The sequence below is a fragment of the Alligator mississippiensis genome, chromosome 5, assembly GCF_030867095.1.
Source record: "Alligator mississippiensis isolate rAllMis1 chromosome 5, rAllMis1, whole genome shotgun sequence".
Taxonomy (NCBI): domain Eukaryota; kingdom Metazoa; phylum Chordata; order Crocodylia; family Alligatoridae; genus Alligator; species Alligator mississippiensis.
The window spans coordinates 40242059-40267390 of record NC_081828.1 but is presented as its reverse complement, the minus strand read 5'-3'; the positions used below and the strand labels follow the sequence as shown (position 1 = coordinate 40267390).

At 57.1% G+C, this 25332-nt stretch overlaps 4 protein-coding genes across 6 annotated transcripts in view; 2 read left to right on the top strand and 2 right to left on the bottom strand.

The window, feature by feature from the left end:
* Positions 1 to 12152, bottom strand: part of SHANK1 (SH3 and multiple ankyrin repeat domains 1) — a 57770-nt gene extending 45618 nt beyond the window's left edge. Inside the window, 3 exon segments of the mRNA XM_059728234.1 lie at positions 10410 to 10474; positions 10846 to 11027; positions 11928 to 12152. The gene's annotated coding sequence lies outside the window, so the exon portion shown is untranslated.
* CLEC11A (C-type lectin domain containing 11A) lies at positions 1608 to 5978 on the top strand. The gene is made up of 4 exons (XM_006274395.4): positions 1608 to 1831; positions 2583 to 2796; positions 3744 to 3935; positions 4363 to 5978. The coding sequence occupies exons 1-4, from the start codon at positions 1715 to 1717 to the stop codon at positions 4761 to 4763; spliced, it is 924 nt and encodes a 307-aa protein (XP_006274457.1). The 5' UTR covers positions 1608 to 1714; the 3' UTR covers positions 4764 to 5978.
* Positions 12153 to 18668: 6516 nt separating the features above from the next.
* Positions 18669 to 25283, top strand: GARIN5A (golgi associated RAB2 interactor 5A). Of its 3 annotated transcripts, none has more exons than XM_019478753.2 (5): positions 18669 to 19144; positions 23115 to 23247; positions 23817 to 23998; positions 24398 to 24604; positions 24995 to 25283. In XM_019478753.2, the coding sequence occupies exons 3-5, from the start codon at positions 23853 to 23855 to the stop codon at positions 25215 to 25217; spliced, it is 576 nt and encodes a 191-aa protein (XP_019334298.1). In that variant the 5' UTR covers positions 18669 to 19144; positions 23115 to 23247; positions 23817 to 23852; the 3' UTR covers positions 25218 to 25283. The 3 variants fall into 3 exon arrangements, with proteins under 3 accessions (XP_019334298.1, XP_059584216.1, XP_019334299.2); XM_059728233.1 differs by lacking the exon at positions 18669 to 19144 and adding an exon at positions 22796 to 22876; XM_019478754.2 differs by lacking the exons at positions 18669 to 19144; positions 23817 to 23998 and adding an exon at positions 22802 to 22876.
* On the bottom strand, positions 19306 to 22864 carry EMC10 (ER membrane protein complex subunit 10). Its single transcript, XM_014594497.3, has 7 exons — positions 22778 to 22864; positions 22058 to 22124; positions 21556 to 21668; positions 21181 to 21285; positions 20711 to 20892; positions 20486 to 20579; positions 19306 to 19515 (listed from the first exon to the last, which is right to left on the bottom strand). The coding sequence occupies exons 1-7, from the start codon at positions 22862 to 22864 to the stop codon at positions 19408 to 19410; spliced, it is 756 nt and encodes a 251-aa protein (XP_014449983.1). The 3' UTR covers positions 19306 to 19407.
* Positions 25284 to 25332: the final 49 nt, after the last annotated feature.

The window sequence follows — 25332 nt, the reverse complement described above, 5'->3', positions numbered from 1 at the left end:
CAGCGCACACACACACAGGCACTGTGCACTGCCTCAGCATGTACACACACGAACACATGGACTATGGACAGTGTCCCACATCCTACCCACACGTGGCACCATGAACTGCCCCCCCTGCCCACACACACGCGCACACACGCACACACACACACACAGAATGCACTACTTCCCCCCTCCCCCCAACACACAGGAACAAGGACTGCCCCAGACCCTACACACATAGGCACCATGCACTGCCTCAACTCCTTTCCCCTGCATCCCCCAACCCAGACAGGCACATGCGCTGCCTCACCCCACCCCACCACGCATGCACTATGCACTGCCCTGTCCTCTCCACTGACACTCATACCCAGCATCTCCCCTCCATCCTGTTACTGGCCCAACGCACAGTGGGATCCTCCATGGTGCCATCCCCAGCCTGCCCCAGTCAGCTCCAAGTCCCAAATGGCTCTTCCCCTGGGGCAAAGCAGCCCTCAGGGTGTGCAGAGTGGTAAGGCCTCCTTTTCTCTAGAGAAAGGCACACAGAAATAGGTCACGTGCTTCAACACATACAGAACACATGCTGACACGCCTGGGACATGCAAGGGCAGGGCATGTGGTGTGACACTGTATGGGACATACAGGAGCATACAGAGATGCAGGGCACCCGTTCCAGTCATTCAGAAAATACTATAAATATACCTGGATGTAGGCACACACTCTGACATGTCAGCATGCCCAGGGATACAGGCACATGCTCAGACACATAGATATGAATATACACAGGGGTGCAGGCATATGCTCCAACACACAGACAAGGCACAAGGCAATGGGCACATGTTCCAACACACACAGGGGTACAGCACACATTCCAGCATGCCACAGACACAGGGGTATGGGGACATAGAGGTGGACATATGCAAGACATGTGAATGCACACATGGATGTGAACATGCCCTCCAACACACAGAGCAGACAACCACACAGGTAATTAAAAGGCCTGTGCTCTGGAACACGTAGAACAAAGCCAATAGCCACAGACCAGGGACACACGCTCTGATGGGCTCACACAGGGATCACCCACTAGGATGGGTGCAAGCAAACACACACAATGCATAGTTAAACAGTGCAGACACACATATGCAAAGCACACACACACACACACACACACACACTATTCACATACTTAAATGGCATGTGAATACATGCATATAGCATGTGCATGATCCTAAGGGGAAAATAATGTGTACCCAGCTGTGTCCCACATTCAACGCACTTAGCACACAGCCAGTAGTTGGTAAGCTGCCCCATGCTGGGTCCCCACCTGACCCCCATCATCTCCAGTCCCCACATCATACTCTACCATCACCCCTGCCCACCTCACTCCACCCCTATATACCTCTCCACTCCAACACTATTCTCTGTACCCCACCTCCTGCCCCTTGCTTTACCTCCCCCTGGCCCCTGCCAGCCCTGCTGCCAGCAGGGAGCAGACAGGGTTAAATCCCCTAGCTCTAGCCCTGCCTCCATCCCAGCTGTGCTCCAGCTTTGGCCTCAGACCCACATCTGGTTTGTATCAGACAGTCCCGGCTGCTGGCCGGGGGCCCTGCTGCCCCTCCTTTCGCCCCCCCCCCCCTCCCCGCCAGTGCTGGGCAGGCACTGCCCGGTTGGAGAGGAAGGGGCTGGACAAGGTGGTGCTGGGAGCAGAGTGTGGGGACACCGAGCAGACACGGGCATGGGGTGCAAGGCGCTGCTACTGCTGCTTCTGGGGCTGCTTCTGGGGACACCCCAGGGCCAAAGCCAGAGTGAGGGGGAGCTCAGCTCAGCAGAGAGAGAAGCCTTGATGCTAAAGGTGAGGGGTGCCCAGGGCAGTTCCCCCAGCCTCATCCCCCTGGGGTCCCATCTCCTGACTCAAGGGACCTTCCCTCCCACCCATTTACCTACCCCCACCTCTGACGCAGGGTTCTTTTCCACCTCCCAGGATCCTGACACCCCCAGAATTCCTGTTCCCAAAGGACCCCCATCTTCCATGCACTCAATCTTAGGGCATCCCGTGCCCCCAAAAGGGTGCCCACCCCCTGCACCCACCAGGCCCCTTTCCAAGGCTCACAGGGACTGCCCCAAGCTGTCTTATGTAACAGCCTCTCCCCAACCAGCTCTGCCAGAGCCTTGGGATTGTGTTCAGCTGGGCCTTCCCCAAGGTCTCAGAGGCCCCAACCTCAAGTCCAAGTCCTTCAGGGCCCCAAGTCCTTCAGGGCTGGGACATCCAGGGCACAAAGCCACAGATAGAACTCAGGTGTCTACCCTGCCCCCGTTGTTGTACCAGCAGATCCAGGGTAGAAGCCAGGAGTCCTGCCCCCTAGACCCCCACCTCATCCCCCTAATTTAACTCAACAGATTCCACTCTGCTCCCACAGCTGGGATAGAACCCAGGAGTCCTGACTGCTAGCCTCCCCTTCCCCCCCAGCTCTAATCCCAAGCAGGGGTAGTCCTGGGGGAACAGGAAACCAGGCCTCATGAGAGTGAACAGGGCAGGGGAAGGGGATGGGTCAGGCTCAGGGGGGAACTGTAGCTGGGGTGCTCAACCCCCCCTCTCTGCTCAGCACTTGCAGGAAGTGCTGCAGCTCCCCGAGGTGGAGGGCCAGGGCTCCCCCGAGGTGACACTCACGGAGCTGGGCCCTGACGGAAGCAAGGAGGGGGGTCATGTGGAGGTAGAGGATGGGGCCCAGGGCAGGGAGGAGAAAGCTGCCCCCATGCAGCCAGCCATGACCACGGTGCCCCCCCAACCTGAAGAGGAGGATGGATTATCCTACATCTGTGAGTATGACCCTGACCCCCAGATCCTGACCTGTTGACCCCACACCCCTACCCTGACCCCACACAACTGCCTAGGAAACCCCCAGACTCCATCATCTCCTTGACCCAACAGCCCCCAACCTCCCCAGACCCCTGTCTTACACCTTTCCAACACCCCATCACACGACCACCCCCCCAGACCGGCCTGTGCTGCCTCAACCCCCCTCAGCCTGGCACTATTCCTAGGCTTCCCGCTCACTCCTGGGCGGGGGCGTTTTGTGGGCTCCGGCTTTCATCCAGTTCCCAGAGACGCCAACCCCAGTCTGGCCTGGCCGCAGCTCCTCCCTCCCAACACAACACCTCGCCCACAAACAATCTGGCCCCTGGTCTAGCACCCTCCCTCACCCCAGCCCACATGGACCTAGCTTCCCCCTGACCTAGGCCCAGGGTCTCCACCAGTCCCACCTCACCCTGGCCTCAGAACCCCAGCTCCTGGCCTGGGTCCCCTCCCCACAGCCTCCTCACTGTCTGTGGCATTCCCACAATGCTGGCTAGCTCTCACTGCTGCCCTTTCATCCCCTGGTGCCTGCCTCTGAGATGCTGCCAGCGCAGACCTGGCCACTGCCTGCTGGGAGTGGGGACTAGAGCCACGTGGGTCCCCATGACCACCCCAGTTCCCATCAGCCTATCCCCCAACTGCCCCAGCTCCAGGAAGCCCATCCCCCTTCCTCTCCTGAAGCCTCAGCAAGACCATCCCACCTACTGTCCCATCCTGTTTCCTACTACCAGCAACCCCAACCCCACAGTCCCAATCAGCCTATGCCTCACTCCCTGACCCCACAGCTAGCCCACGCCCCCTGCCCATCCCCCAACAAGAGAGATGGGGGTAGAAGTGGAGGTGTTCATCAAGGCAATAAGGGGGAAAGAGAAGACAGTAATAGGCTGACACCCCCCCATCCATCCCACAGTCTTGCGCCTGGCCAGCCTGGACACGGCTGTGCACCGCCTCAATGTGCAGTTCCATGCCATGGACGTGCGCATGGCCCAGTTCTCTCAGGGCCTGACCCAGCTACGGACATGTCTGGCTGAGGCCCAGGAGGTGCTCAGCGCCCTCAATCAGACCAGCACCCGCAACCAGCATGACATCGGCAGGATGGAGGGTGAGGACTGTTGACAGGAGGCGGGACCATGGGGCAGCTCCACCAAGGGCAAAGACAGCTGTGACCCAGCTAGCGCTATTTTCCAGGTCAGATGACAAAGGTTAAGAATGACCCTAGCCAAGGTCAAAGCAGGAAGGTCTGAGGGGAATGGCTCTTTTCTGGGTCAGAGAACAAAAAGTCAGCAGGGCTGAGCCTTGCTCTGTGGCATTGCAGAGAGGCTGGTGGGGTCAAATGGCAGGGGCATGAGGTCAAGGCCAGAGATGAACCCCAAGTGTTTATGAGGCTAAGGGGAAGCCAAGAGGCTGTGGGGGACGGGGGCTGTGGGGGCACAGAGCATTTACCCACCTGCAGGTTGGCGGTCAGAGGCTCAAGTTCAACCCGCCTCTCCACAAGGCTGGGGTCAGAGGTCATATTTCCCCTTCTGCAGGCTGCTTGCGGGGCCGGCGGACCCAGACCAAGTGCTTCCTAATCTTCAAGGAATTTGAGGGCTACGACCAGGCACACACACTGTGCCAGACACGAGGCGGGAACCTGGCCATGCCAGCTGACGCCACTGAGCTAGGCGTTCTACGTCGATACCTCTATGATGCCTTCCAGCCCTCCAACTGGCCATGCTGGGTGGGCATCCATGACCGACGGGCTGAGGGGCTGTGGCTGTTCGAGAATGGGCAGCGTGTCTCAGTCTTTGACTGGTACAAGGACCACCTGGTAAGCCAGCCCAATGGGGGCATGCGAGAGAACTGCATCTCGCTCTCCTCCGACGATGGCAAGTGGTGGGACAGCGACTGTGCCCAACGTATGTACTATGTCTGCGAGTACCGCCTGTAGTAGTATGAGTACTGCCCTGCCCTATAAGTACCCCTCCACTCACCAGGACCACGGCTGCCCTAGTGTATGGTTCTGGCTGATACCAACTACAGCCCACCCCTGCACCCCACCCCAATCCCTCCCCACCACAGACTCTGGCCTCATTCCTACCCTGAAACCCCAGGGACCCTTCCTAAGCTACCACTGCCTCCAACCCAACTCCTCTCAGATCCTGAACTCACTCCATTTGACCCCCCAAGGCACTCCCCAAACAACTACTGCCTCTAACCCAACCCACGATGGACCCTGATCTATCCCCCACTCCCAACCTTCCCCACCCCAACAACCAATACCCCCTTTCCCATCTCACACCTATCCCAGTCCTGCAGATTCCTCCTCTCCCCAAACAGCCACTGCCCCCCAACCTTCCAGAAACCTTGACCTCCGCCCCAGGGACCTCCACCAAGCATTGCCCCCAGGGAGCTGGTATCCAACTACCAACCTCTCCCCCACCCCAACCCCTAGATTCAACCCCTACCTTTTTACCTCTAAGGGGGAGGACAGCTGCAGCTGGTGCATGACCTGGCTGCAAGGGCTGACTCAAGGGGGGCTGCAGGGACAAAGAAAGCCACATAGGCACTGCTGGGAGTAGCCCGTCCCCATATGCCAATGGCCAGCAGCGAGGACCTCCCCAACAAAGCTAGGTTTCCCCCCACCCCAGTTCCACCCCTGTGCTGCAGGTCACCAGGGGCAGCTCCCCGCCCCCCTGTCATTTATTACCTTTGTCCCATTAAGTCTTAGGGCACTTGGGGATCAAAGGTCACCAATGCAGAGCTGTCCCTGGAGGTGGGGAGAGTCTGTACTCTTATCTCCCCCACACACACTTTGACAGTACTCGGGCAGATCCCTTCCCCTACCAGCAGCTCTGCCCCATCCCATTCATTGGCCCCCTGGCAGCCCCCATTTCCCCCACCCAAAGGCAGATCCCTGCCCCAGCCGAATATCACACCTGTAGGCACCTCCTGTAAAACAGACACTCTTTTATTTGTTTCCAGCTCAGGAGAAATATCTTTGGCTTCTTCCCCTCCCATCACAACCCGAGTCTCTGGCCAGTGGAAGTCAGGAGGCTGAACACCCCCTCCCCCTCACCCCAATCTCCTCCCCACCTGCCCCCCAGCTGGGTCAGTAGCTACGGAAAGCTTATGTAATTATTCATATTATTTTTTAACTTAAAAACTTGTGTGTTTTTCCAACGGTGGCATTCCAACACTGGGCACAAGCAGAGGTGGTGGGGGGAGGTGGAGATGGAGAGCAACCAGGCCACCTGGGGCAGGAAGGTGGAGATAAAGGCTCAGCCTCCCCCACCTCCCACTTGTTGGGTTTGAAACATATGCTGGGACTGCTGGCAGCAGTGCCTGGCCCCCACCAAACCTCCCAGGGGTGCCCAATGCTACCTCTGGAGGGGGCTGCTGGAGTACACACACACACACACACACACACACACTGACTCAGGGGGTCCCAGATTGGCATACCTGTGGCCCCAAAGGGCAGTGGGAGACCCAAGACTCTGGCAGGGGAGGTTTCCTTCAGGGTGCAGATGATGTAGCAGAGACCCCAGGGCTGCCAAGGTAGGTTAGGGGGGTAGGACCCCAAATACCCCTCCCAGAGGGCACATGACACCCCTAGCAAAGCACTCCCCCTCCATGGTGAGTGCCCCCTGCCTAAGGGACCCTCATCCTCACAGCTACACAAATCTGTGTCCTTCTGCCACACCCCTAATAAACCAACCCACTCCACTCCCCCTTCCCCTGCCCTGGACTGCTCCTACACAGTGACCTATGTGGACCAGTCCTACTTAGCACACACATCCCATAGAAGCACACATGGACTCTTCTTCCCTACCCCCCCCCCCCATCTCAATACACATAGACTATTCCTTGCCAGTTGAACCTCCACCCCACCCCCATCATGCTGGCATACATGGTCCATTCCTCCTAAACCACCCTCTATTACCACACATGGACCTTTTCTACTTGGGTACCCTCCCTCCTCCCTTCACACGTGGACTGTTCCTTCCCTATTTAGGACACGGACTATTCTTACTCCTCAACACACAAGGACTATTCCTTGCCAATCCAGTTCCACCCCCACCCCCCAGCATAAGAGGACCATGCCTTCTTTAGCCCCACTAATTCCGCCCCCCATCTCATCCCAAAAACTCTTCTTCCCCCAGTGGATTCCCCACAGTACACATGGAGTCTTCTTTCCCAAGCGCACCCACACCCAAGTCAACACCCACTTCCCAGCACACATGTACTATTCCTTCCCTTCACCCCCCGCCTTCCAGCACACATGGACTATACCTCTCCTTTACCACCCCCCTCCCAGCACACATGGACTATTCCTTGCCTTCACACACCCCTTCCCAGCACACATGGACTATTCCTTGCCTTCACACACCCCTTCCCAGCACACATGGACTATTCCAGATTCTTGCCCTTCACCCATCCCCCCAGCACACGTAGACTAGTCCTCACCAAGCCCCTTCACAGTATCAGATGAGCTGCTGCCTAAGCAAGCTCATTTATGCCTGAGCCAGTTAGTCTCTAAGGTGCCACCCTGCCCTGATCTCTGCCTGACCACCTCCAAGTCCCCTCCACCCCGCACAGAAGGAGCCTGATTCTTCCCCTGCATCACACCCCAAATGGGGCAGGCCAGGGGGCAGTGCCCCCAGCCCTGGGAGAAGGGGGCCGTAGAAGAACTCAATATGACCTCTTTGGTGCAGTGGGATCTGCCCCCCGATGCACAGCTGGGAGGTCTCTGCGGCAAGAGGCACAGCCCCAGACCCCTCCCTCCAGCCCAGCTCAGCCAGGCATGGTAGTCATGCAGGAAAGACTGCTGTGTCAACACACTCCAGGGACCAGGGCCACCCGTTTATTGATGGCCTGACCAAAGAGCCAGGTGATGGGGGTGGTCACTGTGGGCAGCCTGAGCCAGCAGCAGGTACTGGCTGTGATGCACCTTCCACCAGTGCAGGGACTCCTGGCACAATGAGGTGATGTCACCATCATGGAAGCTGGCACTCCTGCTCCACCAGCTGATGTAGTGGACTATTGCTATACCTGCCTCATGGGACCCCAAGCAGGCCCTTGAGGCCTGCCAGCCCTGTTCAGTGGATGGTGGCAGTGGGGAAGACCCAGCCATAGTGAAAACCCTGCTTCCCTGCAGCCCCCACTCCTCAGCTGCCTGGCTCAGCACCCCTGCAAGGCCTTCAGCAGTCAGCTCCTGTGGTATGGGGTGGGTGCATGGCACCTGCACCCAGGCATCGAAGGCCTTGTCTATGTAGAGGAGCTTTAGGGAGAGGTAGGTCAGGCTGGGGCCGTAGCATCACATCCAGGCTGTGGGTGCAACAACGCAGCCCCCATACCAGTGATGTAAAGCCTGGCTCCAAGGCACTGAGCATCTGGTAGAAGCCCTTGCCCTCCACCATTGTGATTGGCAGCTGGTCCTAGATGATGAAGTTGGCCACAGCCTGGGTAGTCCTGCCCCAGGCAGTAAGGGGTGGCACGAGGTGGGGCATGGTGAGTGCCTTCACTAGCTAGCACAGATTGGTGAAGTTGCCACAGTAGGAGAGCTGCACCCCACCCAACTTGCAGATGGTCTTGCTCTTGTCCATCATCCAGCTGTAGGTGTTGCCCTGGAATCCAAAGAAGGTCCACAGAATCATAGAGAAGTGGGGCTGGAAGGGATCTCCTGAGGTCATGACTATGCATCCCCCTGCCTGAGGCAGGATCAGCCCTATCCAAACTATCCCCTAACAAATCCACCATATAAACTTTGTAAAACTACACAAGACATCACACCCCAACCTGCCACATGTAAAGCAGGGGAACCGTGGCAGCCAACATGCTGCTGCTGTAAAAGGTTGTTAATATACGCTCAAGAGATCCCAGGTAGAGGTCATGCCCCCCACCACAGAGGAGGGCAGAAAGTCCCACAGTCCTCACCAATCTGACCGGGGGTAAAATTCTTCCCTGAGCCCAAATACGGCAATCAATCTTACCCTGAGCAGTAGGGCAAGACCCTCTAGACAGGAACCTCCATCTTTAAGTCCCAACAGGAACACTGGCACAGCCCAGCCGCAATTCCCAGCCTTGGATGCAGACAACACCCAATTCCTCTGGGGAGGCTTAAAAACACCCTGACACATGTAACAGAAAGGGGGAGGAGACAGCAACCAGCAAAGCCCAGAAGCCTGGGAAATACCCATACTAGTCCTGTAACAGCTCTGGGTGCAGCCCAGGCCCACCAGCTTCTGGGTGCCCTTCAGGAGCAGGAAGGCAGGGGTGGCGCAGCAGAGGTGGGGGGGGAGCCAAAGGGCAGGGTTGTAGGGGGCAGCAGGTGCCTCCTCAGGGAGTAGCAGCTCCCTCTCACTGCATGAATACTTGAACCACTTCTCTGTGGGACAGGAGGGAGGGAGGAGTGTTAATATGGAGGAGGGAGGGAAACAGCTGACCTCTGACCCCACTGACTTCTGACCCTCATAAACTCCTGCCTCTGCCCACAACCCCACCCCTTCAAACCCCAGGGCATGTCTGGTCCATGACCCCCACAAAGGAGTGGCTGTGTCCACTCAGCTGCCCCACAGGGGATGGCAGGAACCCTATGTGATTCCACAGAAAAATGGTGCATCCCATCTGTGCCACCAGTAGTGATGCCTGAAGAGCCCTGGGTAACCCCCAAGGAAGTTCCTGCATCTACTCAGGACTCCTACCAAAAGGAGAGGGCTGTACCTACTCCATCCCCAAAGGGTGGGAGAAGAATGTCATCACCACAGATCCCTGCACCCATAAGGGCCCCCAGGGCACTCAACCCTACAGCAGACAGCCCCTCACCTCAAAGAGAACCAGCATTTGTCCTGGCTTCAAATGTGGAGGATTCTCCCCACACACATCTCCATGAGACACCCCACCCCAACAGTCTACTGTCACCCCCTGAGGGACATCCCCCTCACTCAGCTTGAGCCCCAGGGTACGGGCATCTTCCTTGCAACCCAAACCAGCAGCTCAGTGCTGGTGGCAATGGGCCGACTGGCCTGGTAGTAGATGTGCACGTGATAACAGAACACCGCTGTGCTCGTCTTCCATCAAGACTCAGGATACGTACCTGAGAGGGGGAGGGTAGTCAGGGCCCCCCACCTGGGAGCCAAAGAAAAGGAATAGGGGTCAGGGCACAGGGCTGCTCAGTCCAGAGTGGGAGCCCCCTGGCACTGGGAGAGAAATGAAGAGTGAAGAGGACTCACAGCACATCCCCAAATCTCTGCAATCCTTAAAACACTTCCCCTACCTCTCCCCAACTCTTGGCTACTCCTTCCCAATATCCCCAGCTGCTGGATGTGGGAGGAACACTCTAACAGGGCAGGGGCCAAGGTGGAGTGGAGGGGTGAGGGGGCTAGCAGGATGGAGAAATGTAGTGGGGAGCCCTCAGGGAGTGAGATGCCAAAGGGAAACCTCCAACCATGGCTGAGAAAAGGTGAGATCCCACTAGCCAAAACTGGGCTTTGCTAGGATACTGGAGGATCCTTCAGCCAAGACAGAGCAGGGCATGGGGTAGGGGGTCCCCACAGCCAAGGCAGGGCAGAAGCAGAAAAATGGCCTCCAAACTCACCTTATCCAGCTGGACTTGGAGTCATCATGGGCATCAAGGTAGAAGTAGGAGCCATGGTCCCAAACCTGGGGTGGGGACAGGACAATAGTACCAAAACCAATACTCATCCTGTTCCCCCAAAGAGACCCCCCAGCACCATCCAGCAGCAGCCAGAGGAGCCCCTCTCAAACCCTCTTCAACCCCAGCACTCCCAGGAGAGAGCACCCCCCCCCCCCTCCCCCCGCAGGATGCATATCTGGAGAGGAGCTATGGGCAGAAGGTATATGCAGTAGGGAACAACAAGGGAACAGACAGGGAATGGAGGGTGCATAGGGGACAGATGAAGCAACACATGAGTAGGAGGGGGACTGCAAGGGGGGTTGTGAGTGGGAGGAGGGGTGGTTGGGTTTTCAAGACCACCTTATTACCAAGGAGTAGGGGGCCAGCACCAACTTACCACAGTAGGGGCCAAAAGATGTAATCCACCGGCTGTCACTGCTGACAGGATCATGGTACAGGGAGTTATTACAGGGCTCTGCTCCCTAATAGAGGTGGGTCGGGTGCTCCATACACCTAGTGCCCACCTGGGCACCTGGGGGTGCTCCTGGACCACCAGAGTCCACTCAGGTACTGGTGAGTCTGTGATGAAAGTAGGCACTGCATGTCAAGGCCAGGAATCCCAGAAGTACTCATGGCAGTCCTCACAAACTGGGGGGGGGGGAGAGAGGGGGGCCCTGAGCCCAGATCCTTAAAGACCAAGGGTACTCAGTCTCCAACATGTGGGCCAAATCCAGCCCATAATGCTGTCATCCAGTCAGTGTTCCCGCTGCCAAATATCCAGGTATTGCATGCTCGATCAGGCACGTAAAACTAGCACCCAGGGCCAGACATGGACAGTGTGGATTCCAAGGGCCCAATCCTGTTGTGGAAGGCCAGGCCACCCAGAACCCAATCTCAGTGTGCAAGGGGCAGGAGAGAGTGGTGATGGGTTGCTGGGGACCAAATCCCAGCATGCACGGGGCAGAATGGGGCAGTGCCAGGCCCCAGGCCCTATTCCTGTAGCATAAGGAATGGGAGGGGGTGCTGCTAGGCCCCAGGGCCCGATCCAGCCTGCAGCAAGGCCTTGCACCACTCATCTGGCCTGTAGCGCCAAAATGCTGAGCACCACTCTCATAAACTGAAGGGGAAGAGGGGACCCCTATATCTCCCACCCACCCTGCATCCCAATCCTTGCCAAAGGGAGTAGAACCCCTCCTGATAGCCCCCTGCACCCCAATCCTGCCAGCAGTGACAACCTATCAATCTCATGGGGGGCACAAAAACCCCCTCCCCACCCAGTCCCAGTATGGGTGCCATCCAGTCCCTGCACTGGGGAATCCCAAAGCCAGGAGCAGGGGCCATGGCAAGGTGTCCCACATTGGAGCCAACCCCCATCCACCAGTCATGCACCCCATCCACCACCCCATGTGCCCCTGCGCTGTCCAGGGTAGGACAGTGCAGGGGGACATGGTGGCAAGGTGCTGGGGTCCCCACACTCACAGAGCAGCTCCTCCTCCAGTCAGCACAAGCATCCTCCACACCCAGCATGGCGCAACCCCCAGCCTGTAGGGAGAGGGGGTGGTATGAGCAGGGGGGCAGGGAGAGGACCCCATGACCAAGGCACCCCTGCTAACACCACCCCCAGCTACCCTAGTACTGCCCCCACTCCAATACACAACAATGCCCTGCATACTGCCTGCACCCCTTCCCATCCCCGAGTTCCCATCACCACTTCCAGTCCTCTTCCCACCCCCGTATCCGATCCCCTGCCCCCTAAACCCCTATTACCAATCCCCACTTCCAGTTTCCCATCCTCCTGCCCACATTTCCAACCCCTCACAGCGTCGCCCAGTCACCCGCAGCGGCTCATATCGACTGGTCTAGCTGCCGGCAGCCCACGTCCATCAGGAGCTGGCTACGGCCGCGCTAGCCAATAGGGACGCGTACTGGGGCAGAGGGCGGGACAAATCAAGTAACCGCGGCCAATGGAAGAGGCGAACTGGACAAGGGTAGGGGTAGAGTGACCTCCAAGACCTTAGAGAGCTCAGAATGCCTCGAGGGGCCGGGAGGTGGGAAGGGGTGGGGCAGGGGAGTAGACGGACAGCCTCGCGACCCAATGGGGGCAGAGGGATGAGACAGATGGGCGGGACATGAGGAATACCCGCCAATAGGAAGAGGGAATGACAAGGGGCGGGGCTAGAAGGTTTACAACAGTTCTCCCCCCCACCCCCAGGAGGCTCAAATTGGTTCCTTATTCCTGGTTCTCGGTTCCTTTTTCAAAGCTAATCTAGACCCAATTAATACTTGTTATTAATTAATTACACATCCTAAAGAGACACAATTTCATTAGCTACATATGTACTAATTAATATGTAAAACAATATCTCACATCAAGTACAGAGCCCTAAACGAAGGTCAAATTAGGATAGGATTATGGGGCAAAATACCTCTTGGGTCACCCCAACTTTCATGGCAATGCCACTGGGAGACTGTCCCAAAGAACCGTCACCACAGTCCTGCTCGGCCCAAAGCACAGTTTGGCCATGCCAGGCTGCCAACTGACAGACCCCGTTCCACTATACTAAGTATAATGGCTTGAATACGGAACTGGCTTTCGGGCTGGGATTATGGCTAGAAATTCTGCTTGGGCCACCCATCAGAATACCTCTGCACGACTGGGGAACTGTCCTGGACATCTGTGACCAGAGACTTGCCCGGCCCACAGCGCGGTTTGGCCATGCCAGGCTGCCAACTAACAGCCCCTGTTCCCACTATACGAAGTATAATAGCTTGAATATGGAACTGGCTTTCGGGCTGGGATTATGGCTAGAAATTCTGCTTGAGTCACCCATCAGAATACCTCTGTGCGACTGGGGGACTGTTCTGGACATCTGTGCACCGTACCAGAGACTTGCATATGGAACCGAATAAGGAACTGGATTATGGGCTGGGATTATACCCAGAAATCCTTTTTGGGCCACCCCAGACCACACCTCGGTGCCACCGACGGACTCTCCTGGACATCTTCAAGGTGTTGAGGGAATTGGCAGGGATTATTGCGGGGCCCCTGGCACGGCTTTACAAGCACTCATGGTGTTCTGGCCAGGTGCCGGATGACTGGAAGAGGGCCAATGTGGTCCCCATCTTTAAAAAAGGGAAGAGGGAGGACCCAGGCAACTATAGGCCCATTAGTTTTACCTCAATCCTGGGGAAACTCTTTGAGAAGATTATCAAGGAGCACATCTGTGATGGGCCAGCAGCAGGGATGATGCTAAAGGGCAACTGGCATGGTTTCATTAGAGGCAGGTCCTGTCAGACCAACCTGATTGCCTTCTATGATCAGGTCACAAAAGCACTGGACGCAGGTGTCGCAGTGGATGTAGTCTTTCTGGACTTCAGGAAGGCCTTTGGCACTGTCTCCCACCCCATTCTCATTAAAAAGCTAGGTGACTGTGGCATTGATGCCTACAGTCAGATGGATTGCAAATTGGCTGAGGGGTCATACTCAGAGAGTGGTGGTGGGCGAGTCATTTTCGACCTGGAGGGAAGCGGGCAGCGGGGTCCCCCAGGGCTCGGTCCTTAGGCCCGCACTGTTCAATTTCTTTATTAGCGACTTGGACGACAGGGTGAAGAGCAGCCTGTTTAAATTCGCAGACATCAAGATTTGGGGTGAGTTGGGCATGCTAGAAGGGAAGGACAGATTACAACAGAATCTGGACAGGTTACAGGGGTGGGCAAACAAAAATTAGGATGGGATACAATACTGACAAATGCAGGGTGCTGCACTTGGGCAGTAGGAACCAGCAGCATACCTATAGGCTGGGAACTCCCTTCTTGAAAGCACGGTGGCAGATAGAGATCTTGGAGTCATTATTGACTCCAAGATGAACATGGGCTGACAATGCGAGAACACAGTCAGTAGGGCTAACCATACCTTGTTGTGCATCCACAGATGCATCACAAGCAGGGCCAAGGAGGTGATCCTCCTCCTCTATGCGACACTGGTCAGGCTGGAGCTGGAGTACTGCGTCCAGTTCTGGGCACCGCACTTCAGGAAGGATGTGGACAGCATTAAGAGGGTCCAAAGGAGGGCCACTCGCATGACCTGGGGACAGCAGGGCAGACCCTATGAGGAGAGGCTATGGGACCTGAACCTGTTCAGCCTTCACAAGAGAAGGCTGAGGGGGAACCTGGTGGCCATCTATAAACTTACTAGGGGGGACCAGTGGGGTCTGGGAGAGACCTTGTTCCCCCGAGTGCCTCCTGGAGTAACAAGGAATAACAGCCATAAATTGCTAGAGAGTAGGTTCAGACTAGACATTAGAAGGCACTACTTCACAGTCAGGGTGGCTAGGATCTGGAACTAACTTCCAAAGGAAGTGGTGATGGCTCCTACCCTGGGGGTTTTTAAGAGGAGGATCAGAGTTTACCTGGCTGGGATCATTTGAGCCCAGTTTTCTCTCCTGCCCAGGGCAGGGGGTCGGATTAGAAGAACTACAAAGTCCCTTCCGACCCTACATCAATGAATCTCTGAACAGAGATCTGCCAGGTCTAAAGGGAGGTTTGGCCGTACCAGGCTACCAAAACGCAGCACACCAGCCACTGTGCTAAGTATCTGGACCCAATTAAGGAACTAAAATTTGGGCTAGGATTATACAGAGGAATCCTTCTTGGACCACCCCACACTGTGCCTTTGTAGCACTGGGGACTCCTGGACATCTCTGACCACAGACTTGCCTGGCCCAAAGCATGGTTTGGCTCTGCCATGCTGTCAACTCAGAGCATGTCCTCCACCCCCAGCAGCTGTACTAAGGACAATGGCTTGAACAGGGAACTCTTTTTGGTCTGGGATTAGAAATAGAAATCCTTCTTGGTCACCCCACACTTACTCTGTGGCACTGGTAGACTCCCCCGGACATCCCTGACCAGAGTCTTGCCCGGCCCATAGTGCCGTTTCTTCATGCCATGCTGCTAACTGCAGCTCCCACATCCATTAACATAATAAAAGGCTTAGTCTGGCTCTCTGTGTGTTTGTCTGTATGTCTGTCTGTAATGCTTCTAGCCAGCTGCGCATTTGCCCCCAAGAGGGTGGGCGGTGATTGGCTGGGCGGCACATGCTGTGTGGGCCCAAGTTTGCACTGCTGCCAGGGAATTTTGGCAGTGGGAAATGTGCCAGAGCCATTTGAGCAGCTGGGCTGCCCCCCGTCTTTCTGCCTGAGGGCCAATGGGGTATCACAGTGGCTACCCATCCTGGATGCCCCCCAGAGAACTGCCAGGGACAGGGAGATGGGGGGCAGGGAGGGAGGGAAGGGAAGGGAAGGGAGGCAGACAGATGCAGGCCAGACAGACCCAAAGCAGCTGTGGGGGGGAAGGAGGGAAGAGGGGTTGGACCTGAAGCGGTGGGCAGGGGGTGGGAGTGGGACTGGACGGAAGTGGTAGGAGGGAGGAATGGAGTAGAGTCGGACCTGAGGTGGTGGGGAGGAATGGGGGTGGCTTGGGGTCAGACCTAAAGCAGCGGGAGGGAGGTTCAGTTAGAGAAGGGTGGGGAAAGTGGGGGCATGGGGCCAGTCACAGGGCTCTACCTGCGCCCTTCCCCCCACTCCTTGTCATTCTTGATGGGCAATTTGCTAGTACTAAGTATATTGGCTTGAATAAGGAACCGGGTTTTGGCCTGAGATTATCATTGCAAATCCTTTTTGGGCCACCCCACACCATGCCTCTGTGGCACTGGGGGACTCTCCTGGACACCCCTGACCAGAGACTTGCCTGAGCCAGAGTGCGGTTTCTTCATGCCATGCCCACAGCACTAAGTATACTGGCTCAAATAAGGAATTTCTTTTGGACCGCAAGTGGTAGAGTCCCTGGATGGCAGCTGTGGGTGAGACTCCCTTCCCAAGTGACTTGGCTAGGAGGGAGCTCCCCAAGTTGGTTTGCCTCTGACTGTGACTGTGATCCATTTTGAGCTACAGTTAAAGGTCAATAGTTAAGGTTTTGCTTAGGGAGTACCATTGTTCCCCTTTTCCCTTGTAATAAACTTGTTTTAATTTAACATTTGCTAGTGAGTGAGCAGGTTCCTTTAAATTACAACGCCCAGCTTTAAGTTATTTTACCAAGTTTCTGGGTGGCGGTTGGACGTAAATGTGAAATGCTGTTGAAAAATCCCTAGGGGCCTCTATGCACATGGTCTGGGGTGGGGAGAGGGGTGCTTTAAATAGAACGGCTCTGAGAGTCACTCTAATTAAAGCGCCTACAGTGTCACATGTATTCAGCATCCCGCGCTTCAAAACAGTGGTGATGGGGGTGCTTTAACAAAACTGGTTTGAAGATCTTTAGTTAAAGCGCTGCTGCTGCCATTTTGAAACCTCGGGCACATTTAATACACATGATGCAGAGGCTGCTGGAGTGCATTATTTAGCACAGTTCAGCAGATTGGCAGCAGACTCAATTAATCGAGTCTGCTCTGACACGTGCTAAATACCACGTCGGAGCAGAGATCTGTCACTGGTGCCTTATATATGCATGCAGCCATTTGTCCTGCCATCCAGTGCCTGGTGGAACAGCAACATAAAGGTTTTAAAGGTTGGGTGTCAGCTGGCAGGCTTACACTCAAAAAGTTAGCATTGTGTTGAGCAGGAACATGCCCAGATTTATTCAGGAGGGTCCTTGGTAGCGAGGACATGTTCCGAGATGATTCCACGAGGGTTTTGCTCTATGAACCCAGCAGAAGGGCGGATCTTTATTGGTAGCAATAAATAAATAGCACATGCAGATGACGAGTAAATTGGTACCTGGCATGGCCAAAGCATTCTTTGGACCAGACAAAAACATGGGCAAGGGTATCTGGAAGAGTCCCCCAGTGCCACAGAGGCATGGCATGGGGTGGCCCAAAAATAATTTCTATCGCTAATCCCAGCTCAAAAGAAATTCCTTATTCAAGCCATTATACTTAGTGCAGTGGGCATGGGGAGCTGCAGTTAGCAGCATGGCATGAAGAAACCATGCTCTGGGCCGGGCAAGACTCTGGTCAGGGATGTCAGGGGGAGTTCACCGGTGCCACAGAGTCATAGTGTGGGGTGGTGAAGGATTTCCATTTCTAATCCCAGACCAAAAAGAGTTCCCTGTTCAAGCCATTGCCCTTAATACAGATGCTGGGGGTGGGGGACGTGCTCTGAGTTGACAGCTTGGGCCTGGCAAGTCTCGGGTCACAGATGTCCAGCAGAGTCCCCTGGTGGCACAGAGATGTGTTCTGGGGTGGCCCAAAAAGGATTTCTGCGTATAATCCCAGCCCATAACCCAGTTACTTATTCGGGTCCAGATACTTAGCACAGTGGCTGGGGTACGATCTGTTGTCAGCCTGGCACGGCCAAACCATGCTTTGGGCCAGGCAAATCTCTGGTCAGAGATGTCCAGGAGAGTCCCTCGGTGGCACAGAGATGTGGTCTGGGGTGGCCCAGGAAGGATTTCTGGGTACAATCCCAGCCCAAACTCCAGTTCCTTATTCAAGTCCATATACTTAGCACAGCAGCTAGGGTGCTGTAATTTGGCAGCCTGGTATGGCCAAATCGCACTTTGGGCTGGGCAGGTCTCTATTAAGAGATGTCCAGAAGCATACCCTGGTGGCACCAATGCGTGGTCTGGGGTGGTCTAAGGATTTCTGGGTACACTCCCAGCCCATAATCCAGTTTTTTATTCAGTTCCATATACTTAGCACAGTGACTGGGGTGCTGCCTGTTGGTGGCCTGGCATGGCCAAACCGCGCTGTGGGCCGGGCAAGTCTCTGGTCACAGATGTCCAGGACAGTTCCCCAGTCGTGCAGAGGTATTCTGATGGTTGGCCCAAGCAGAATTTCTAGCCATAATCCCAGCCCGAAAGCCAGTTCCATATTTAAGCCATTATACTTAGTATAGTGGGAACGGGGTCTGTCAGTTGGCAGCCTGGCATGGCCAAACTGTGCTTTGGGCCGAGCAGGACTGTGGTGACGGTTCTTTGGGACAGTCCCCCAGTGGCATTGCCATGAAATCTGGGGTGGCCCAAGAAGTATTTTGCCCCATAATCCTATCCTAATCTGACCTTCGTTTAGGGCTCTGTATTTGATGTGAGATATTATTTTACATATTAATTAGTACATATGCATAGCTAATGAAATTCTGTCTCTTTAGGACGTGTAATTAATTAATAACAAGTATTAATTGGGTCTAGATTAGCTTTGAAAAAGGAACCGGGAATCGGGAATAAGGAACCAACTTCAGCCTCATCCCAACCATCCCCATTGATCCCAGGCATCCTGGCACCCAGCCCTCACCCTCTAACCCACCTGACCCTACTCCCTTCCAGAGCTGGGAGAGAACCCAGGAGTCCGGGCTCTCAGCCCCTAACCCACACCGCAGTTCCATCCCACAGCCAGCAGAAAACCTGAGTCCCAGCCTGCTCCTCTAACCCACACAGCCTCACAGTCCCTTCTCTGATCTGGGAGAGACTGCAGGAGTCTGGGCTCCCGCTACCCCCAGGAGGAAGGGGGATTGTAGAGCAAAGGGTTCTAGATCCAGCCCCAGGGTTCCAGTCCTTTGTGCAGCCGCCTGACCAGTGGCACTGGCCCAGCACCAGGGTCAGAGGGCGGGAGAGCTGGGGCAGCTGCCCCTCCGCCACACGAGGGTGTGGCCCGGCATGGGAAAGCCCCCCTGGGGGCACAGCACCTCCACCACCCCCACAGCCCACAGGTGAGCAGCACCATGGGGGCAACTAAGGCCCCTGCCATAGGCAAGGATGGTGAGGGGAGGGAGAATGACCAGGAATTCAGTCTTGTTCAGGGGTCACCATGACCCCACTGTCCTAGCTCCTGCCCCCACCCAGCCCCCACTCACCACAGGACACAAGCCGATGTGCTGGGTAGCGTTTATTCAGTACTAGGATGGCCACACACACACACGTAACCTGTCAGGAGGCTCTTCTTGCCCCCCTGCCTTCCCCAGTGTGGGACAGATCACCTGCCACCAGCCCCAGCACTACCCCCGTTGCCTCCGCCCTGTCCCCCGGCATCCGGTGCTCCAGACATCATGAGGAAGAGCACGATGGGGATGATATACATCCACTGTGGGAGATAAGGGAGGAGTTAGGACCAGGCCCCTGAAACTTGTCCTGCCACTGAGGGCACAGATCCAAGATCCCTCCCTCTCACCTGCAATCAACACTGAAGGCAGAGACCTGAGTTCCCCCCACCAGATCCCACCCCCTCTAGGGCCTGAATCCTACCCTACCCTGGTACTGGACAGCCCTGCTCTCAACGGCAGCAAGGGTACCCTGAGGGGCACCTGCCCCCAACCAGGCAATCAGCAGGCCCCAACACCAGTGATCATCACCATACAAGCCAACCCCAGTGGGTTGGGGAAGGAGGCAGCCCCACCACCAGGGTTGGGGGTGAGCAGCAATCCTTCCCACAATCAGCAATGGGAGAGCCCCTGGACAAAGATCTTCCTCCCTGTCCATTACCAGCGAGACAGTGATGGGGAGTGGGCTGGCCTGGCAGGAGGGATGTGCAACAGCCATGCCACCTCCTGCTCCCTGCTGGATGGGGCCAGAAGGGGATGGGGGAGCAGGGTGGTACAGGGGGAAGAAGCCAGCAGGGTGGAGACAGGGGGTTTACTTGGCTGCTCAAGGCTGGCGTCCAGGCTCCCACGGGGCTTTGACCGAGTTGGTGGCCAGGAGAAGCACGGCCCCGCCCAATATTAAATGCCACTGCAGGGGGGGTGGGGGGAGAGCACATGTCAACCAGGCACAAGGTGGGGGATAATCTGTAGGAAGGGACTGTATGGGAGGGGTGCAGCACTGGTTGGAGGTTTTGGGTGAGAGGATCCCTGTGTGGTTCTGTGTGGTAGGGAGGTGGGGTAGTTGGTGGAAGCCTGGTCCAGTAGATGGGGGTTCCCTAAAGGTGGGATCCCAGTGCTTGTGCTGGGGGATTCCTAAAAGGGCTAAGTATTTGTGAAAGTGGGGTCCTAGTGCTATGCTGGGTCCCAAGGCTGTGCTGGGGGTCTCCGATGCCAGACTCAGGATCCCGCACTCACATATTTGGCGAAGAAAGATTTCTGCTCCTGCGGGTTCTTGGCTCTCTGCGCCTGCTCCTGCTCCATGCGCTCGATAAATGCTGCCGTCTCAGGGCTGGGGGAAGAGGAGGGAGGGAAGCCTGTCAGAGAGGGTACAGCCCCCACCCAACCCAGTCATCTCCCTGCTGCACACCCCAGTCCTCAACTCCCTTCCTTCCCGGGTCCCGGCCCTGTCCCTGCACTCACACAGCAGCTGGCACTGGCTGCTGTAGCACCACAGTGGTGTTGAAGACCTCCAGGTCCACATCCTCCACCTCAGCACCATGGCAGGAGCCAGGCATGGTGACAATGGAGATGCCGATCACGTTCCCAGCCACATCTGTGTGCACCGTGAGCCGGTCCGAGATGTGAGACTCCACTAATGAGCACTAGGGGTGAGAGGGGATGGGGTCAGCAGGACTGAGACATCTTCCCCTTCTCCCTCTTTGTGCTCTGCCCTACCCCCAGCCTCCAGCCACAGGTAGGCCACCAGCCTCTCAATCCACAAGGGAGCTGGGATTGGAGGATTTAGCAACCAAGAGGAACCAGCCAAGGGTGGGGGAAAGGCAGGAAGGACCCCTGGGGAGAGGGAACCAGCCAGACACCCCAGCCCATCCACTGAAATCACCAAGAAGCCAAATGGGGCTGGCTGGGGGTGACGTCTTAGGGGCACTCACTGCTCGGACGAAGGAGGTGACATACTCAGTAGCAAGCTCATCTGCAGCTCCCAAGGGCCAGCGAGGGATCCTGACACGATACAGCCCATTCAGCGCCGCCACTTCCTTGAGGGCAGGGGACACCATCAGGATGAGCCATATATTTCACCCCCCAGCTACACACCCACCCTCCATTCTTTGGGATGAGATGCCAGCATCCCCCAAACCCCCTTCCCTGCCCCAGCCCCTCCTATGGGCTACATAGCCTCACCCTCCCTGCTTCCACACAACAGCTTTCCTTCCTGGCCCCAAAGAGCAGGGTAAAAGCTTCCCCACAAGGAGAAGGCCCTCCATGTATGCCCCCACCAGCCATGCTGAGAACTCCCCAGCCCTCACCCTGAGCAAGTTGCGCTCCCCCTCACTCAGCTGCTTCTGGGACAGCGAGAGACTGGGATCAGGCGCCAGGGTCCAGAGCAGGGTGCCCCGCTTCCGGAAGTGGATGCTGTCATCTGAGGAGTGGTGTAAGAGCACAACAAGGAGTCACCCTCCCACCGGCCCCCTCCCCTTCCCTGAGAGAGGATGCAGATTCCCCCTCATCTCCCCGCTGCACCCCAGCCCCTCAGCTCCCTTCAGCAGGAAGCCTCCCCACCATGTCAACCATCCGTCCTCTCCCACAACCCACTCAGGGAATTAATGCCACGATCCATGCCCCCAGCAACCACCCTTTACTCTCCCTGAACCCTGTCCTCCCCTCCCCCTGCCATGCCCTGCAGTATCCTCATGAGACAAGAGCCCCTCCCTGCCACTGTAAACCCTCTTACCCTCTCCACCACCCCTGCCCCGCCATAACACCCAGGGAGGGGATCTCAGCCTGACACCCGTCCCCTCCCTGACTCACTCAGCTCGAACGAGTGCTCCAGCTGCAGGGTGATGCCACAGGCCTCAGAGTCCCGCCCCTCGCCCGGCTGCAGGGCACAGGGGACACTGATCAGCACAACCCCTCTGAGTCCTGGATGGCACCCAGGCCCCACCCTCCCCCATGTAACCCAGGCATCCCCACAAGGGTCGCTGGTGAACAGGCTCATTAATATTAATACAAATTCATTAATATTAACAGCCCTGTGACTGGCCTGCCCGCCTCTGTTGTGCCAGTCATGGCAGAATTTGTAAATCATTATGAATGTTAATTAGATCTAGCTAAAGCATTTGTGAATATTAGTCATATGAGGTTGGGGCTCAGCTCCACACCTCCCTGCTAATGACCCACTTATGAATATTGATAATTCAAATCCCCCTCAACTAGGCAGCTCATCACCATGCAACACATGGTGTTACTCCCACACACTATTAACCAGATGCTCATACATAGTCATGACGCGCCGCACTTGCCACTATTCTCTGGCTGCTTATTAATATTAATGAGTGACAACTAATAAGTCCGTTGAATACTCCTCCTACTACGAATATTCATGAGGTCCCAGGCCGAGCGTCGTGTCCCCCTCCCTACAGAGGCCCCGCCCCCTCGTGAATATTAACAAGCCGTCTTCCCTCGGCCTCGGCGACTGCGGTGAATATTACTGAGGCGAATGCGTTTTCCAGCGCGTCCACCCGCACTCACCCGGAGGCCCCGGCAGGACGCGGCGCTGCCAGCCCCGGGCGGCAGCAGCGACACCAGCAGCGCCAGCGCCAGCACCCGCGCCGCCATGGCCCGCGTCACGTGAGGGGGAGGACGCGCCGCGCGGGGCACCCTGGGATGGTGGCGAGCCGCGGAGTCACGTGGGGCGGAGGGGGACGTGCCAGCTTGGGGCCGGCACCATCTTGGACCTCGACAACCTCCAACCCCGCCGTCATTTTGGACCCGTCTCCAAGGCTGGGGATGACACCGGCTGCGCTATGGGGACGGGATGGATCCCACCCACCTTGCTCTGCCCTGCCTGATATGTGCCCCCCCACAGGCTCTAGCCCACCCTGGAGGGGAAGCCCCACGCTGCACTGTGCACCCGCCCTGGGGGGCTGCAGCAGTGCCTGGCACGCGGGGAGTATGGGCCCCTGCACCACTGCCCCCTCTTCGAGAGCAACTTCCTCCAGGTGAGCCCCCCAGCCCCAGGCAGCCCTGCCCAGCCCTGTCCTGGCCCAGTGGCCCCTGCTCTGCCCTCTGACCCCCACCCCACTGCAGGCTCAGCACCCCCCCACTTTGCCCTCAGCCCTGCCCATCCCCACCCTACTCCCAGCATCCCTCTTCTGCCCTGGGTGCCCCCACCCCACTGCTAGCCCAGCCTCCCCCTACCCCTCCACTGCTCCTCATCCCTGCCAGGGCTTTGCCCCACTTCTCCCCCTTCCCACCCTCCCCCAGTATCTCCATGCCCCCCCTCCCTCCCTTACAGCTCTGCCCTCAGTGTTCCTGCCCCACAGCCCTCTCATCTCCACCCCCCACACTTCAAGCCCATCCCAGCCTGGGCCCCAGCCCCCACGCCCCATCCCCTCCATTTCCAGCCCAGCCCTGCCCCTGTCCCCTGCCACTACTCTCCATCCTTCACCCCAGTGCTGCCCAGCCCACTAGACTTTCAGCCCTTCCTGCCCCTGTCCCCAGCCTTCCTGCCCCACTCCCCATCCCACAGTGACCCTGCACCTCCCCCCCCACCCCCATCTCCCTGCAGGTGACCAAGCGGGGGGACCTGGCCAACAGGGTGACCATGGGCATTGCTGCCACCAGCCCTAGGCTGGAGCTGCCTGACCTCCTGCTGCTGGCACGGCCTGTGGTGGGCCCCGGCTTGGCGCCTTGCCGCTGTCGCTGTGCCCTGGGGCTGCCGCCAGAAGGGGAGGAGCTGGAGCTCTTTGGGTGAGTCCTACCTATACCTTCCTCCCCAGCCTTGCAGCCCCCTCCCCAGTGGAGCCCCTAACCATGCTTTCTTACCTGTCTGCAGGTGCCTTCCCCCACATCCCTATAACCCCCTCTTGCTGCCCCCTGGTACTTCTTAATGCATCCTATTGCCTCCCCCATGCCCCTAATATCCCCCCCAGTAGCCCCTAATCCATGTCCTTGCCTTCCCCAGAAGTAGTCCCCAGTGCCCCTCACCCACACCCTTTGCAGTCCTGGCCCCATACTGTAGCTGCCCTGAGGTGCCAGCCAACTGCAAATACGCACACCCCCCCCCCCAAGTCTCTTAACAGGCTGCCCCCAACTTGATACCCTGGTAGTGCCCCCCCCCCACTAATGACCTTCCCTGACTGCCCCCAGGATGCTGCCCCTGCAGTTCGTCCACCTCTCCATCCACAGTGAGGACCGGTACCAGCTCAAGGTGCGCTTGGCCTCCGGCCGGACCTTCTACCTGCAGCTGCTGGCTCCACTGGCCCAGCTGGAGCAGATCTTCAGCCAGTGGGTGCGGCTACTCTACCGTCTGCGCTACCAGTGTCCTGGGGCAGTGCCGAGGGCTAAAGGGACCCGGTGAGTCTGGGGTTAGGTAAGAGATGGACAGGATGAGGAACAGGGGAGACTGGCTACTGTGGGGGGCCAGCCTGGCTTAGGCGCTACCCCAGGTCTTCCCCACGTGTCCCTGCTGCCTGCTCCCAGAACCTGGGCATCCTGGCTCCTAACCCCACCAGACCCCCACCCTCTCCTCCCAGAGCATAGATATAAGCCAGGCACCCTGGCCCCCAACCTCTCCCTCTGCTGTAACTCATCAGACCCCATTCCACCCAGAGCTGGGAGAGAACCCAGCCATCCTGGCTCCCAGCCCCATCTGCAGTAACCTCTCAGCCCCCACTCTCCCAGAGTTTAGATAGAACCCTGGTATCCTGACTGCCTGTGATCTGTCTTTCCTCCCTTCCCCCATAGTGACATTCCAGTACCTCAGGGAAAAGGAAGAGGGGGGCGCAAAGCAGAACCAGCCCCCTCCAAATTGAAGCCCTCTGAGAAGCCAGCTGCACAGGCCTCCAAGCTGAGCAGAGCTTCCAAGCTGAGCAGAGCTTCCATAGTGAGCAGAGCCTCCACTGTTTCCCTACCATCAGAACCTGACTCCAGTGACCAGAGCTTTCTGTCTGAGAAGGAAAAGTCCTAGAGAAGCTGCACCATCCCCCACAGACCAGCGGGGAGCCCTTCAATAAAGTCCCATGATGGAACTGTAGTCAAGCCACCTCAATGCTGCACCCCATTAATGCACGGAGCGCCCCCGT